Source organism: Pongo pygmaeus, chromosome 10, assembly GCF_028885625.2.
Source record: "Pongo pygmaeus isolate AG05252 chromosome 10, NHGRI_mPonPyg2-v2.0_pri, whole genome shotgun sequence".
Taxonomy (NCBI): Eukaryota; Metazoa; Chordata; class Mammalia; order Primates; family Hominidae; genus Pongo; species Pongo pygmaeus.
Genome location: NC_072383.2, coordinates 110,436,993 through 110,452,658, shown reverse-complemented (window position 1 = coordinate 110,452,658; position 15,666 = coordinate 110,436,993). Strand labels below are relative to the sequence as shown.

The 15,666-nt window shown below is 44.6% G+C and overlaps 1 protein-coding gene across 1 annotated transcript in view; it reads right to left on the bottom strand.

Annotated features, from left to right (window-relative positions):
* Positions 1-12,854: 12,854 nt before the first annotated feature.
* ALDH2 (aldehyde dehydrogenase 2 family member) overlaps positions 12,855-15,666 on the bottom strand; it is a 43,165-nt gene continuing 40,353 nt past the window's right edge. Inside the window, exon 13 of the mRNA XM_054442159.2 lies at positions 12,855-13,292. Within this exon, the coding sequence (XP_054298134.1) occupies positions 13,260-13,292 (33 nt within the window). The 3' untranslated portion in view covers positions 12,855-13,259. The remainder of the gene's footprint in view (positions 13,293-15,666) is intronic.

Sequence of the window (15,666 nt, the reverse complement as noted above, 5' to 3'; positions counted from 1 at the left end):
GAGAAATTCAAGTAGTTTTAATGTCACAAGATCTTTGGGTTTTTGAACCGGGAGAATATATTGCTCAATTATTGCTTATTCCCTGCAAATTACACCCTTCTCCATGAAAGGAGAAATGAGGAAATAAAGGGTTTGGGAGCAAAACTACATGAGAAATCTATGTTCACAACCTATAGCTTCTAATAGACCCACCTATGTAGTACAAAGTAAAGGAAAGAAATTGTATGGGCTTATGGACACAGGAGCTAATGTGTCAGTAATATCCAGTAAGGACTGGCCCCCAGCATGGCCTCTCAGACTAACTTCCACATCCCTAGCGGGAGTAAGAGCAGCTAAAAGTGTTCAACAGAGTGCTGAGATTTTACCTTGTCTTGGTCCGGATGGACAATCATGTACTTTCCAGCCTTATGTTGCAAATATAGCTATCAATTTATGGGGTCAAGACTTACTTACAGCATGGGATATGAGACTTACAAATGAAAACTTTGATAACCCAGGATTTAAAATGTTGAAGGACATGGGATATCAGAGTGGAAAAGGTTTAGGGAAATTCCTACAAGGAAACCCTAACCCGATATCTGTAACTGGAAAAACAGAAAAGGGCAAGGATGTCAGGATTTCTGACGGGGATCCTTGATATTTCTCCTCCACCCACTGCCTTACCATTAGAATGGCTTTGTGACAAACCTATGTGGGTGGATCAATGGCCCCTAACACAGGAGAAGCTAGATCAACTTCATCTGTTGGTAAAAGAACAATTGAATGCAGGACATATAGAGAAGTCAGCCCCTGGAATTCACCGGTATTTGTTATTCCAAAAAAGTCCAGAAGATGGTGACTACTCCATGATTTGAGAGTTATTAATGCACAAATTAAACTGATGGGTGCCTTACAGCAAGTTTACCTTCTCCAGCAGCCATTCCAAGAGACTGGCCTCTTGTAGTAATAGATCTTAAGGATTGTTTCTTTACTATACCATTAGGCGAGAAGGATAAGCCTCGATTTGCCTTCTCTGTGTCTTCTATTAATCATAGAGAACCTGTTTCTCACTATCAATGGAAAGTTTTACCTCAAGGCATGCTTAACAGTCCTACATTATGTCAGCATTTTGTGGGAAGAGCATTAAAGGAGCCTTGAAATATGTTTCCCACTGTGTATATCATTCATTTTATGGATGATATTCTTTTGGCCGCTCCTACAGATCAAATTTTACATCAGTTATTCAGAGAAACAAAACAGGCTTTAATTAAATGGAATCTCAAAATTGCTCCAGAGAAAGTGCAAACAACTTCTCCATACCAATACTTAGGAACTATTGTTACAGAGCGGAGTGTACTGTTGTGGGAAGTCAGGGACCCCAAACAGAGGGACCAGCTGAAGCCATGGCAGAAGAACATGGATTGTGAAGATTTTATGGACATTTATTAGTTCCCCAAATTAATACTTTTGTAATTTCTTATGCCTATCTTTACTGCAATCTCTAAACATATATTGTAAAGATTGCATGGACACTTATCACTTCCCCAATCAATACCCTTGTGCTTTTCTATGCCTGTCTTTACTTTAATCTCTTAATCCTGTCCTCTGAGGAGGATGTATGTCACTTCAGGACCATGTGATAATTGCGTTAACTGCACAAATTACAGCATGTGTGTTTGAGCAATATGAAATGTGGGCACCCTGAAAAAAGAATAGGGTAACAGCAATTGTTCAGGGAACAAGAGAGATAACCTTAAACTCTGACCGCCGGTGAGCCGGGCAGAACAGAGCCACATTTCTCTTCTTTCAAAAGCAAATGGGAGAAATATCGCTGAATTCTTTTTCTCAGCATGGAACATCCCTGAGAAAGAGAATATGCACCTGGAGGCTTATAAACAGCTCCCCCAGGTGCACCTGTCTCTTATGGTTGAGGCTGCAGAGATGAAATAGACTGCAGTCTCCCATAGCACTCCCAGGCTTATTAGGAAGAGGAAATTCCTACCTAATAAATTTTGGTCAGACCGGTTGATCTCAAAACCCTGTCTCCTGATGAGATGTTATCAAAGACAATGGTGCCCGAACCTTCATTAGCAATTTTAATTTCGCCTCGGTCCTGTGGTCCTGTGGTCCTGTGATCTCGCCCTGCCTCCACTTGCCTTGTGATATTCTATTACCCTGTTAAGTACTTGATGTCTGTGACCCGCACCTATTCGCACACTCCCTCCCCTTTTGAAACTCCCTAATAAAAACTTGCTGCTTTTTGCGGCTTGTGGGGCATCACGGAACCTACCGACATGTGATGTCTGCCCCGGACACCCAGCTTTAAAATTTCTCTCTTTTGTACTCTGTCCCTTTATTTCTCAAGCTGGCCGATGCTTAGGAAAAACAGAAAAGAACCTACATGAATATCGGGGCAGGTTCCCTGATAGTGTACAGCCTCAGAAAGTAGTTCTCCCTAAAGGCAGGTTACAGACTTTAAATGATTTTCAATAATTATTAGGAGATATTAATTGGCTGTGATCAATGCTAGGTATTGCAACTTATCAACTTACACATCTTTATCAAACCCTGCAAGGAGATTCTTCCTTAAATTCCCCACAGCAATTGACCAAAGCGGCAGAAGTGGAGTTACAACTTTAGAGCAGATGCTACAGCAATGATATGCCTCATGGCTATAGCCACAAAAACCTTTGCTTTTGTTTGTTCTTCCTATCCCTCACTCTCCAACAGGACTTTTAGGCCAATGCTTAGGCAAATCTGTAACAGTAATAGAATGGCTCTTTCTACCTAATCAGTCAAAACTTTGCAAGTCTATCTTTCTTTAATTACACAAATTGTGACTATGGGCAGGCATAGGTCAAAGATGCTTATGGGATATGATCCAGATAAAATTATTGTTCCTTTAGACTCAGCAACAGTCCGCAGCTTGGGAAATGTCAACTTCCTGGCAAATCACTTTTGCAGACTTTGTGGGTGCCATAGACAACCACTATCCCTCAGACAAAGTTTTGCAGTTTTATAAAGTCCATTCTTTCATTCTTCCTGTGATTACTCATCACAAGCCTATTTCAGGTGGCCAGACTTATTTTACTGATGGCTCTTCTAAAGCTCATGCAGCTATTTATGGACCTAAACATACTCAAACAATAATGACCTCTGGGGTTTCAGCTCAGCGCTCAGAGTTAATTGCAGTCATTCAGGTTTTACAGCTCACAGCTGCAGATCCTATCGACATTGTCTGTGATTCACCTTATGTTGTAAATGTAGCCAGTTGCATAGAAACTGCTACAATTAAAAATACACTAGATCCAGAACTGCTTAATTTGTTTCTAAGACTTCAACAAACTATTGGCTCTCCTTCATCTCCTTTTCATATTTCTCATATTCACTCTCACACACAACTTCCTGGACCACTATCTCTAGGTAATGATAGAGCAGATAAACTGATTAGTTCTGTGTTTCAGCAAGCTCAAGCCTCTGCACCAAAGTACTTCTGCCCTACTCGCATGTTCCATTTCTCTCGCAGCCAAGCTAGGGCTGTAATACAAGCCTGTCCTACTTCCCAGCATGTCCCTGGAGCCACACCTGTAGAAGGTTGTAACCCATGAGGTTTGGCTCCAAATGAAATCTGGCAAATGGATGTTACACAGGTAGCAGCCTTTAGTAAACTTAGCTGTGTTCACTAACTATAGACACTTATTCTCATATGCTGCATGCTACATGCCAAACAGGTGAGACAGCTGGTCATGTATGGCAACATTGTCTGTCATCATTTGCTCATATGGGGATACCTAAACAATTAAAAACTGATAATGGACTGGCTTATACTAGTCATGCTTTTCAAAATTCTTACAGCTTTGAGCTATAACCCATAAAAAAGGAATTATTATAATCCTAGAGGACAAGGAATTATAGAGTGGGCACATCAAACATTACAATGCGTGTTGAAAAAACGGAAAGGGGCCGGGTGCGGTGGCTCACGCCTGTAATCCCAGCACTTTGGGAGGCCGAGGTGGGCAGATCACAAGGTCAAGAGATCGAGACCATCTGGCCAACATGGTGAAACCCCGTCTCTACTAAAAATACAAAAATTAGCTGGGCGTGGTGACGCGCACCTATAGTCCCAGCTACTTGGGAGGCTGAGGCAGGAGAATCACTTGAACCTGGGAGGTGGAGGTTGCAGTGAGCCAAGATCATGCCATTGCACTCCAGCCTGGTGACAGAGCAAGACTCTGTCTCAAAAAAAAAAAAAAAAGGAAAAACAGAAAGGAGGGATAGGAGACCAGTTCCCACCTCAAACAAAACTACACTTAGCCTTATTTACTTTAAATGTTTTGACTCCTGGTACAGATGGTAAGACTCCAGCAGAAAGACATTGGCAAGTGTTAGAGGAAAAGAGGAAAGTTTATCCGAAAGTGTTATTGAAATCCCCCGGAAAAAAGACAATGGAAAGGTCTGGTGGATTTACTGATGTGGGGATGAGGGTATGCTTGTGTTTTTATGGGAGATGGACAAGCCGTGTGGGTGCCCTCAAGGTGCATGTGACCATGGAACGGGAGACTAGAGGAACCCAGGTGGCCAACTATGGGCCTGGTCCCTCTGGTATGAGCCATGAGCCAGCTGAGCCTGAGTGCAAAGATGGAGAGAAGGCCGACCGGAGTCATGATGACATCAACCCCCATAACCTGGGGGCAACTCAAGAATACCACTCAGGAAGCTGAGAAACTACTGGAGCATGAGAGCCAGGCAAAAACCCCTGATTCCACGTTCTTGGCCATGTTAGCCATAATATCCTGTATGGTATGTTTTCCCTGTGCAGAGGCAAAAACATTTTTGGCATATGTTCCCAATCCCCCAGTAGTACAACCTATGCTTTGGAGTGACACTCCTCCTGAGATTTATCATGATCAGGGAGTGTGGGCTCCAGGACCCCTAACTCCCCCTGACATAGAACAGTTAGACTCTCAGAACAATGTCATTAATTATACCCCCCCACTAGAAGGACTCCCCTTGTGTATCACTACAAAGACATCGCTTAACTGTAGCTGTCTTATAATTCAAGCTCAAGAATGGTTGAGTCATTATGGAAAAGTCATGTGCCTATTAAGTCTTGGTTCTATTAATGTAACTGGTGTGCTAACTAACCATTCCCGGCCCAGTCACCCTAATTGTGCTGACTATATGGAATGGATTCCCTTCGATAGTTACTACCCTGCTCCATGGACCCAATGTCTTGGCCCACTGGCTAGAAAACAATCTATGTTAACTGGAGACATTGTGGATTGGGGACCTAAAGGTCAACTATGGGGAAAACATGAAAATCAGAAATCATGGCACAAACTTTGCTGGCATTGGTGGCAAGCTTTTAATACTTCTTCTTTATACCACACCGGGATCCAATTCCAGTCTGCCACCCAGATTGCTTGGCATGGAGCAGGCTTTAGCCCATCTCTTCCTCAGTGGCATTATCTAGGGAGGAAAGGACCAATCCAAGAGATGTTATGGAAGGCAGCACTCCCATTTATGAATGGCAGGATACTATTCAGTGATAGCAATAGTAAGCAACACAGTCTTAATGTTACATTTGTAAAGAATATCACCACTCAATTTATGGTTTGTGTTTTTAATCCTTACGTCTTTTTGGCAGCTTAGAAGGACCAGCTCCAGGTAAACAATACCCAGTTGACCTGTAAATCTTGCCAGTTATGTCACTGCATTACTCATAGCACATTGCAAACACATAATGTCTCTACTTCGATAATTTTGGGTCGCATCCCTGGGCTATGGATTCCTGTTAATCTGTTCCAGGCTTGGGCTACCACCCCTGCTTTGCACTTCATGAAACAGCTTCTAACTCAACTTACTCATTGTGCCCATAGGGCCTTAGGCATGATAATTTTTGCTGTTGTTTCCTTGGTCACATTAATAACTTCTGTTGTGATGTCCTCTGTAGCTTTGCATAGTTCCATTCAAACAACTCAGTACATGGAAAACTGGATGCATATAGCCAACCAAGCGTGGCTACTTCTGAATAAAATTAACACTGAGTTACAAACTGAAGTGGCAATGTTGAAATCCAAGGTTCTATGGTTAGGAGAACAAGTACAAAGCTTGCAACTGCAACAGCAATTGCACCATCATTTTAATCACATGCATATTTGTGTAACCAACTTAGAATATAACCAAAGTGAGTATCCATGGGACCTTGTGAAATCCCATTTGCAGGGAGCTTGCACATCCAACATCACCTTTGATACTGGTGAATTACAAAACAAAATTCTTGATTTAAATAAACGAACTCAAGAGTTTCAGCCTTCTTTAGAAGACTGGACCAAATTCCAACAAGGCCTGGAGAGCCTCAACCCTTGGACCTGTCTAAAGCACCACATTAACATCTTATATGTAGTCCTTGGAATAATGTTGTTTTGTCTCTGTCTTCTGTTCATAGTCTGTAAAATTGGATGGACTGCCAATCAGAAAATGAGAGCTGCCCAGCCTGGCCTTACATTCTTTCAATTAATTCATAAACAGAAAGGCGGAAATGTAGAGAGCTGAATGCCCATGGGTTGTGACCAACTCAGCATTCCACTGAGGCTATATGATCAAACAGCAAACTGTTTATCATAAATGCAGAATGTGGGCAAACTCACTTTTGCTTCAGCCACCAGAAGGTTTGCTGAGGGCAATCACTCCCTGGCGCCATGCTCTTTGAGGTTATCTACTGAGACATCTAGAGCCTACTGTTCAAAGAATGCAATCTCGCGAGCCTGCTGTGAATCAAGCTGCTGACCGACAACCACCCCAGCTTCTCCTTATCTCCTTTACCCAATAAATACAAAGGGCGCTAAAGCTCAGGGCCCTTGTTCACTAGAAGCAAGGAGCCCCTTGACCCCTTCTTCCAAATATACTCTTTGGTCTTTATCTTGATTCCTGTGTTTGTCCCCCTTTGTTCAGTCCAACAGGGATTAGGTCCGCGTCACCTTTTAAACAACCAGCTCTTGCGTGAACTCATTACCATGGGGGAGGACACCAAGCCATTCATGAGGGATCCACCCCCATGATCCTAACACCTCACACCTCGCCCCACCTCCAACACTGAAGATTACATTTTAACATGAGATTTTGAGGGGATAAATATCCAAACTACCAGGTGACTTCAAATGTTCAGGTGCATGACATTTTGATATAGCTTTAAAAATAAGCTATTAGGGCTGTGCCGTGTCTCATGCCTGTAATCCTAGCACTTGAGAGGCCGAGCCAGCAGGATGACTTGAGGCCAGGAGTTCGAGACCAGCCTGAGCAACATAGCAAGACTCCATCTCTCTCTCTCTCTCAAAAAAAGAAAAAGAAAAAAAAAAAATATATATATATATATATAGATGCATGGTAGTGCATGCCTATAATCCCAGCTACTCAGGAGGCTGAGGTGGGAGGATTGCTTGAGCCCAGAAGTTCAAGACCAGCCTAAACAACACAGTGAGACCCCATCTTTACAAAAAACAAGCCATTAGGCTCTCAGGTTATTATTTTTATTATTGCCAGGTATCCTCACCCTTTCTCCTGGCATGGAAGATACAGTAGGAGTCATAGATGGCTGTAGGTCAGGTGGTGTCTCATAAGTAAGCCACATATTGCCAGGCATCGCATCTATGCTCTCACTCTAATATATGTATATTGTAAACCCCTTCTATGTGCCAAGGCAGGAGGATCACTTCCAGCCAGGAGCTGAAGACCAGCCTGAGCTACATAGTGAAACCCTGACTCTCCAAAAATAATTAGCTGAGTGTGGTGGCACGTGCTTGTAGTACCAGCTATTTGGGAGGCTGAGGCAGAAGAATCACCTGAGCCTAGGAGGTAGAGGCTGCAGTGAGCTATGATCGCACCACTGCACTCTAGCCTGGACGACGGAGTAAGACCCTCTCACTAAAAAATATAAAAAATGAAAATATTGTTAAAAAGCTCTTGAGAAGGCTCCAAGTACAGTTCCTGGCATGCAGTGGGTGCACAGTTAATACTTCTTGGGGCCACAGGATTGGGCATCAGAGTTACATTTCACTGAAACTTTCTATACCATCTGCATCTATTTCCTTTTGAAAAATGTAAATAAAATCAATACAAATGAACAAATGTCAGCTCTGTTTTATCCTTCACAGAATAAGCCAAATGAGAGTTGGAAGTGACTGCAGAGATTGTGAGGAAATGGAAGCTCAGAGGTTGTGTGGTTTGCCCAAGTTCCCCTGACCAGCTCTGGGACCCTGTTTTTTTCAGTTGAGGTGAAATTCACATAACATAGAATTTACTTTTTTTTTTTTTTTTTTTTTTGAGACAGAGTCTCTCTGTGTCATCCAGGCTGGAGTGCAGTGGCACAATCTTGGCTAACTGCAACCTCTGCCTCCCAGGTTCAAGCGATTCTCCTGTCTCAGCCTCCCAAGTAGCTGGACATGTGCTACCAAGCCCAGCTAATTTTTTGTATTTTTAGTAGAGATGGGTTTTCATCATGTTGGCCAGGCTGATCTCGAACTCCTGGCCTCAGGTCAGGTAATCCACCCGCCTCAGCATCCCAGAATTCTGAGATTACAGGCATGAGCCACGGCACCACCTGGCCACTTTTTTTTTTTTTTTTTTTTTGAGACAGTCTCACTCTGTCACCCAGGCTGGAGTGCAGTGGTGCAATCTTAGCTCACTGCAACCTCTGCCTCCCGGGTTCAAGCAATTCTCCTGCCTCAGCCTCCCAAGTAGCTGGGATTACAGGTGCCAGCCACCATGCCCGGCTAATTTTTGTATTTTGGATAGAGATGGGGTTTCACCATGTTGGCCAGGCTAGTCTCGAACTCTTGACCTCATGTGATCCGCCCACCTCGGCCTCCCAAAGTGCTGGGATTATGGGCGTGAGCCACTGCTCCTGGCCTGAATTTGTTGTTTTTAAGTGAGCAATTTGGCTGCATTTAGTAAATTCACAATATTGTACAACCACCACCTGTATCTGGTTCCAAAACATTTTCATCACCCCAAAAGGGCACCCCACCATTAGCAGTCACTCCCCCTTGGTCCCTTCCCAGGGCCCCCAGCAATCGACCTTCTCTATATATAGATTTGCCTGTTCTGGATATTTCCTATAAGTGAAATCATACAGTCCTTCTCCTTTTGTGTCTGGCTTCTTTCACTCAGCATCATGTTTTCAAGGTTCATCCACATCGCAACATGCATCAGCACTTCCTTCCTTTTTATGGCTAAATAATATTCCACTGCATGGATATGTCACATTTTGTCTGTCCATTCATCTATTGACGGATATTTGGGTTGATTCCATCTTTGAGCTGTTGTGAATAGTGCTGCTGTGAACGTTCGTGTACAAGTTTTTGATGGGAGTCCTTGTTTTCAATTCTTTCCACTCTGTGATCCTGGTCTTTGATTCCCTCATTACACTGCCTGCCAAATGTACAGCCAAATTGTATGCAACACCGTTGGAAGGACACCGGTGGGAGGGACTGTCCTGTTAATTCTTGGAGAAAGGGCGTCGTAGTTCAATGTATGTCCCACAAGGTGGCGCCCACACTTAGGAAGCGTCTCCAGGCTGAAGGAAAAGCTCTCTGTGCCCTCTGTGCAGCCACAAGTGGAGGTTCTACCCAGAAGCAGCGGCTTTACACCTAATACTTCTGTGACTGACCCACATCCGAATACCCAGAGAGATTAGGTGGTTCATCACCTGAGAGCTTTGTTTTTACTTCAGACAGCTGCTTAAGGTTCTAATGGGTTCCTGTCACTAAAAGTGCAAGGAGATTAATGTGTCTAGGATGTCAAAATCAACATGATAGACATTTCTTCATAGCTAATATTTCCTTTCTTATCTGTTGGTTAAAAGAGCCGATTCTCTCACAGTTACAGTGAGTACAGCAGGAAAGAAATATTACATTTCTCTACTTTTTCCAATTCACCCCTACCAAGGTTCTTTGCAGTATTCTTTTCTTGTTTTTTGTGTTTTTTTCAGAGATGGGGTCTCACTCTGGGCTGGAGTGAAGTGGTGCAATCACAGCTCACTGCAGCCTTGACCTCCTGGGCTCAAGTGATCCTCCCACCTCAGCCTCCAGAGTAGCTGGGACCATAAGCACACATCACCACCCTCGGCTAATTTTTGTATTTTTTTGTAGAGATGGGGTTTCACCATATTGGCCAGGCTGATCTTGAACTCGTGGGCTGAAGCAAATCACCCACCTCAGCTTCCCAAAGTGCTGGGATTACAGGCATGAGCCACAGTGCCTGGCCTAAAATATTCTTAAATGATGCACTCTCCATACATAGAAAATCTTCCTAGAAGTAATATCATTCTATATAATGAGATGAGGGTTAAGCTGTTGATAAAGTTAGACATAAGTAGGGCATCACTCTAAATCCCAAGTAAAGAGGAGTTTGCTGTAGTTTGGGGAGTATATTGAAAACACATTGTTGGCTGTGGGCAGCAAGCCATCCAGGTGCCGAGGCAAGAGACCGAGGGCACGAGCTGTTCCAGTATAATAAAATATATAAAACAACAAGAGTTATACTAGATCTAGATCATAGACATGATTATATATGAATATCATTAATCATTAGTTATCCGGAGGCCTAACCGTCTCCCTGTGATGCTGTGCTTCAGTGGTCACGCTCCTCGTCTGCCTTCATGTTCCATCCTGCACACCTGGCTCTGCCTTTTAGATAACAGTAGCAAAATTAGTGAAAGTACTAAAAGTCTCTGATATGCAGAAATAATGGCGTAAGCTGTCTCTCTCTCTCCCTCTCTCTGCCTTGGCTGCCAGGCAGGGAAGGGCCCCCTGTCCAGTGGACACGTGACCCACGTGACCTTACCTGTCATTAGAGATGACTCACACTCTTTACCCTGCCCCTTTTGCTTTGTATCCAATAAATAACAGTGCAGCCAGACATTCGTGGCCTCTACTGGTTTCCGCCTCTCGGTGGTAGTGGTCCCCCGGGCCCAGCTGGGCCCAGCTGTCTTTTCTTTTACCTCTTTGTCTTGTGTGTCTTTATTTCTACAATCTCTTGTCTCCACACACGGGGAGAGAAACCCACTGACCCTGTGGGGCTGGTCCCCACAGTTGGCCGGGCACGGTGGCTCACACTTGTAATCCCAGTACTCTGGGAGGCAGAGGTGGGTGGATTACCTGAGGTCAGGCCTTCAACACCAGCCTGGCCAACATGGCAAAACCCCATCTCTACTAAAAATACAAAAATTAGCCAGGCATGGTGGCGCACACCTGTAATCCCAGCTACTCAGGAGGCTGAGGCAGGAGAATTGCTCCAACCCAGGAAGCAGAGGTTGCAGTGAGCCAAGATCACGTCACTGCACTCCAGCCTGGGCGACAGACCGAGACTCAGTCTCAAAGAAAAAAAGAAAATACATTGTCAAGACTGTCAAATCACAGAGTGGTGTTTCACATGATGGTAGAGACTGCTGATTGCCCTCTTGAACCCAGCTTCCATTTCTTCTTTTTCTTATTTATTTATATTTTGAGACGGAGTTTCGCTCTTGCTGCCCAGGCTGGAGTACAATGGAGCAATCTTGGCTCACTGCAACCTCTGCCTCCCAGGTTCAAGCGATTCTCCTGCCTCAGCCTCCTGAGTAGCTGGGATTACAGGCATGAGCCACCATGCCCGGCTAGTTTTTTTTTTTTTTTTTTTTTGTATTTTTCAGTAGAGATGGGGTTTCTCCCTGTTGGTCAGGCTGGTCTCAAACTCCCAACCTCAGGTGACCCGCCCGCCTTGGCCTCCCAAAGTGCTGGAATTATAGGCGTGAGCCACTGTGCCTGGCCTTTGCCAGGTATCTTGACTAGAGGAAGATAGTGTTCTGGGTGGGAGACTCAAGAGGTCTGGTTACTGAAGATACAGATCTCACTTAAAGTGAGTAAATTGACATCTGGTTTCCAAATCAATCTATTATGAAATTGGCCAATGTCACTTTTATTTGGCCTGATCAAGTTTTTACTGAGAACTGAACTGGGCACAGTGGCTCACACCTATAATCCCAGCACCTTAGGAGGCTGAGGCGGGAGGATCACTTGAGTCCAGGAGTTTGAAAACAGCCTGGGCAACATAACAAAACCCCATCTCCACAAAAAATACAAACATTAGCCTAGGAAGCTGAAGCAGGAGGATCATTTGAGCCCAGGAAGTCGAGGCAGCAGTGAGCTATGATCGTGCCACTGCACTCCAGCCTGGATGACAGAGCAAGACCCTGTCTCAAAAAAAAAAAAAAAAAAAAATTTGAGAACATTGGACATTCAGTATCTCTCCCCTCTCTTGGGCATCATGTTTAGGTTCTGTCTCTAGAGCACATCTCAGAGCCTGCTACAGGTAAACAGGCCAGAAGTTAAATGCATGAAACAAATTAAATGCATGAAACATTCAAGCACATTCTTATTGGTGTAATTAAAATAAAAAAGTAAATGCATGAAACAGAAGCTGTTTACTCACAGCAGAGGAGGGGCAGAAATCATATCCAGTGTGCCATATCATTACTGCCTGCCAGCGTTTCCTTAGGCTATTTTATTTACTTTTTTTGAGATGGAGTCTCGCTCTGACTCCCAGGCTGGAGTGCAGTGGCGTGATTTCCACTCACTGCAACCTCCACCTCCCAGGTTCAACCAATTTTCCTGCCTCAGCCTCCCAAGTAGCTGGGATTACAGGTGCCAGCCACCATGACTGCCTAATTTGTGTATTTTTAGTGAGAGACAGGGTTTCACTGCGTTGGCCAGGCTGGTCTCAAACTCCTGACCTCGAGTGATCCACCCGCCTCAGCTTCCCAAAGTGCTGGGATTACAGGCGTGAGCCACCATGCCCGCCTTCCTTTGGTTATTGAGATGGACAAAGAGTTACCCAGTAAGTTAAGAGCAGCTTGTTTTTAATGAATCTTAGCCCAGAATACAAAGCAGGGTATAGCAGTGGCCTTGATGGTGATATAATTGTAAACAATGGCTTTTTCTTCCCCTATAAACTCGAGTTACAGGAAGCATTTCAGAGAGAGGATAAGACATTTGAATCTATTTTTTAAAAATCAGCCTGAAAGCTAGCAGTATTGTTGTCGTTTAAAAGGTTCCTCATATACTCTTACCCTCAGCCAAACCACCATGTTTATCAATTCAAATTCTAGAACTTTCTTGACCCAAGAGATTTTGTAGGAAGGATTTCTCTTTTCAGATATTCAGCACGCAAGGATCATTTTTCTTGGTTTTGTTGCTGATCTTGCTGAACTTTCCATCAATGGCTGAGGGAGGAAGCTTGCATGATTCTTATGAGTTCTTCTGAGGCACTTTGACTGTGACCTGTAAGGGGGACAGAGAAGCCATTAGATCTTCCTGCTTCCCTGTGATCTGTAGGTGCCCTCAGCTAGGAGCTGACTGAGTGTGAGCAGAAAGGGCTTTTCTTTTTTTCTTTTTTTTTTCCCCAGACTGGAGTACAGGGGTGCAATTACAGCTCACTACCGCCTTGACCTCCTGGCTCAAGCGATCCTCCCACCTCAGCCTCCCAAGTAGCTGGGACTACAGGCGTGCACCATAACATCCAGCTAACTTTTTGTATTTTTAATAGAGATGGGGTCTCACTATGTTGCCCAGGCTTGTCTTGAACTCCTGGGCTCAAGCGTTCCGCCTGTCTGGGCCTCCCAAAGTGCTGAGATTACAGGCGTGAGCCACCGCACGTGGCCTGTAACTATGATTTTGATGAACAGTTATAGGCCAATGATGTCAGAATTTCTATTTCAAATCTGGGTCTTGCCCCTGGAGCTCCAAGCCCATCTCCCTAGATGTGTTCTCCACATCACCTCTTGGGTTTGGACAGGTACCCCAAACACAACCCTAAAGAGAACCACAGTACTTCATTCAGTGTTCCCTATCACAGGACTGGCGTCACCACTCAACCCCTCCTTGGAAACCTGGGTGCCACCTTTGATTCCTAGTTTTGCTTTTCCTCTCTATATCCAGAGTCGCCAATCTTACTCCTGGCTTCCTGTCACATATACCCTCTTTTTTCCACCTGCACTGCACCACTCCAATCCAAACCACCATCCTTCTCCTTGGAGCAGTCTCCTGACAGCTCCCTCATCCCTCCTCATACCAGATGGTCCATTCTCCCTACGGCAAGCAGAGTGAGGTTTCTTAAATTTTTTTTTTTTGAGACGGAGTCTTACTCTGTTGCCCAGGCTGGAGTGCAGTGGCGCAATCTCGGCTCACTGCAACCTCCGCCTCCCAGGTTCAAGCAATTCTCCTGTCTCAGCCTCCCGAGTAGGTGGGACTACAGGCACCTGCAACCAAGCCTGGCTAATTTTTGTGTTTTTAGTAGAGACGGGATTTCACCTTGTTGGTCAGGCTGGTCTCGAACTTCTGACCTCAGGTGATTCACCTGCCTCAGTGTCCCAAAGTGCTGGGATTACAGGCGTGAGCCGCCGTGCCTGGCTGCCTTCTTAAATTTTTAAACAACTTTCTTGAGATATGATTTATGCACAATCAAGTGTAATTGCTTTTAGAATATTTTAAGTTGTGCAATCATCACCATACTCCAATTTTAGAACATCTGCATCATCTCCAAAAGCAATCTTGCACCCACGAACAGCCACTCCCCATTCCCCATGCCCTAGATGACCAGTAATAAGTTTCTGTCTCTATAGATTAAGCAGAGCAATCTTTTAAAAATACAAATTGAGCAGGCCAGGCACAGTGGTTCACACCTGTAATCTCAGAACTTTGGGAGGCCAAGGCGGGTAGATTACTTAAGGCCAGGAGTTTGAGATCAGCCTGGCCAACATGGTGAAACCTCATCTCTACAAATACAAAAAATTAGCCAGGTGTGGTGGCAGGTGCCTGTAATCCCAGCTAGTCAAGTGGCTGAGGCATGAGAATCGCTTGAGCCTGGGAGGCGGAGATTGCATGAGCCAAGATCACACCACTGCACTCCAGCCTGGGCAACAGAGCGAGACTCTGTCTCAGAAAAAAAAAAAAAAAAAAATTGAGCCACCTAATTCTTCTACTATTTAAAATGCTCCCATAGCTGAGATCAAACTCCATTATCAAAGACATCAAACCCCACATCATGGCTGACAAGGGCCCGTGCATTCTGGCCTTGCTCTCTCCCCACTAACCACTACATCTTCCACCATCAGCAACCTTCCTGCAGTTCCTGGAAGAGGCATATTTCTCGCCATCACAGCTTTTCCAGAAGCTATGCTCTTTGTTTAGAATGTTCTTCTCTTCCTCCCCTCACCATCTCTACTTCCACTCATCCTTCAGGTATATCAGCTTAGATACCACCCTGTCATGTGGCCATCCTGGACATCGCCTCCTTAACACTAGTCATGTGCCAAGATTTAAGACTCGCCAACTGAAGTTGGACCTTGTATCCAATGTCATAACTCAAAGCCCAGCACAGGCTGTCCACCCACATGGCCACCGCCTGCTGCTGTGGACTCTGCTCAGGCAGTGGATGAAGTGTACCCGCTGGGAAGTGAGTGGGGTATATAGGAAACAAGACTGGCTGTGAGCTGGTCTTTGTCATAGCTTTATGGTGGGGATACAGAGGCTCATTCTACTGTTTTGTTTTTTTTTTTTTTTTTTGAGACAGAGTCTTCCTCTGTCGCCCAGGCTGGAGTGCAATGGCACCATCTCGGCTCACTGCAAGCTCCGCCTCCCGGGTTCCCACCATTCT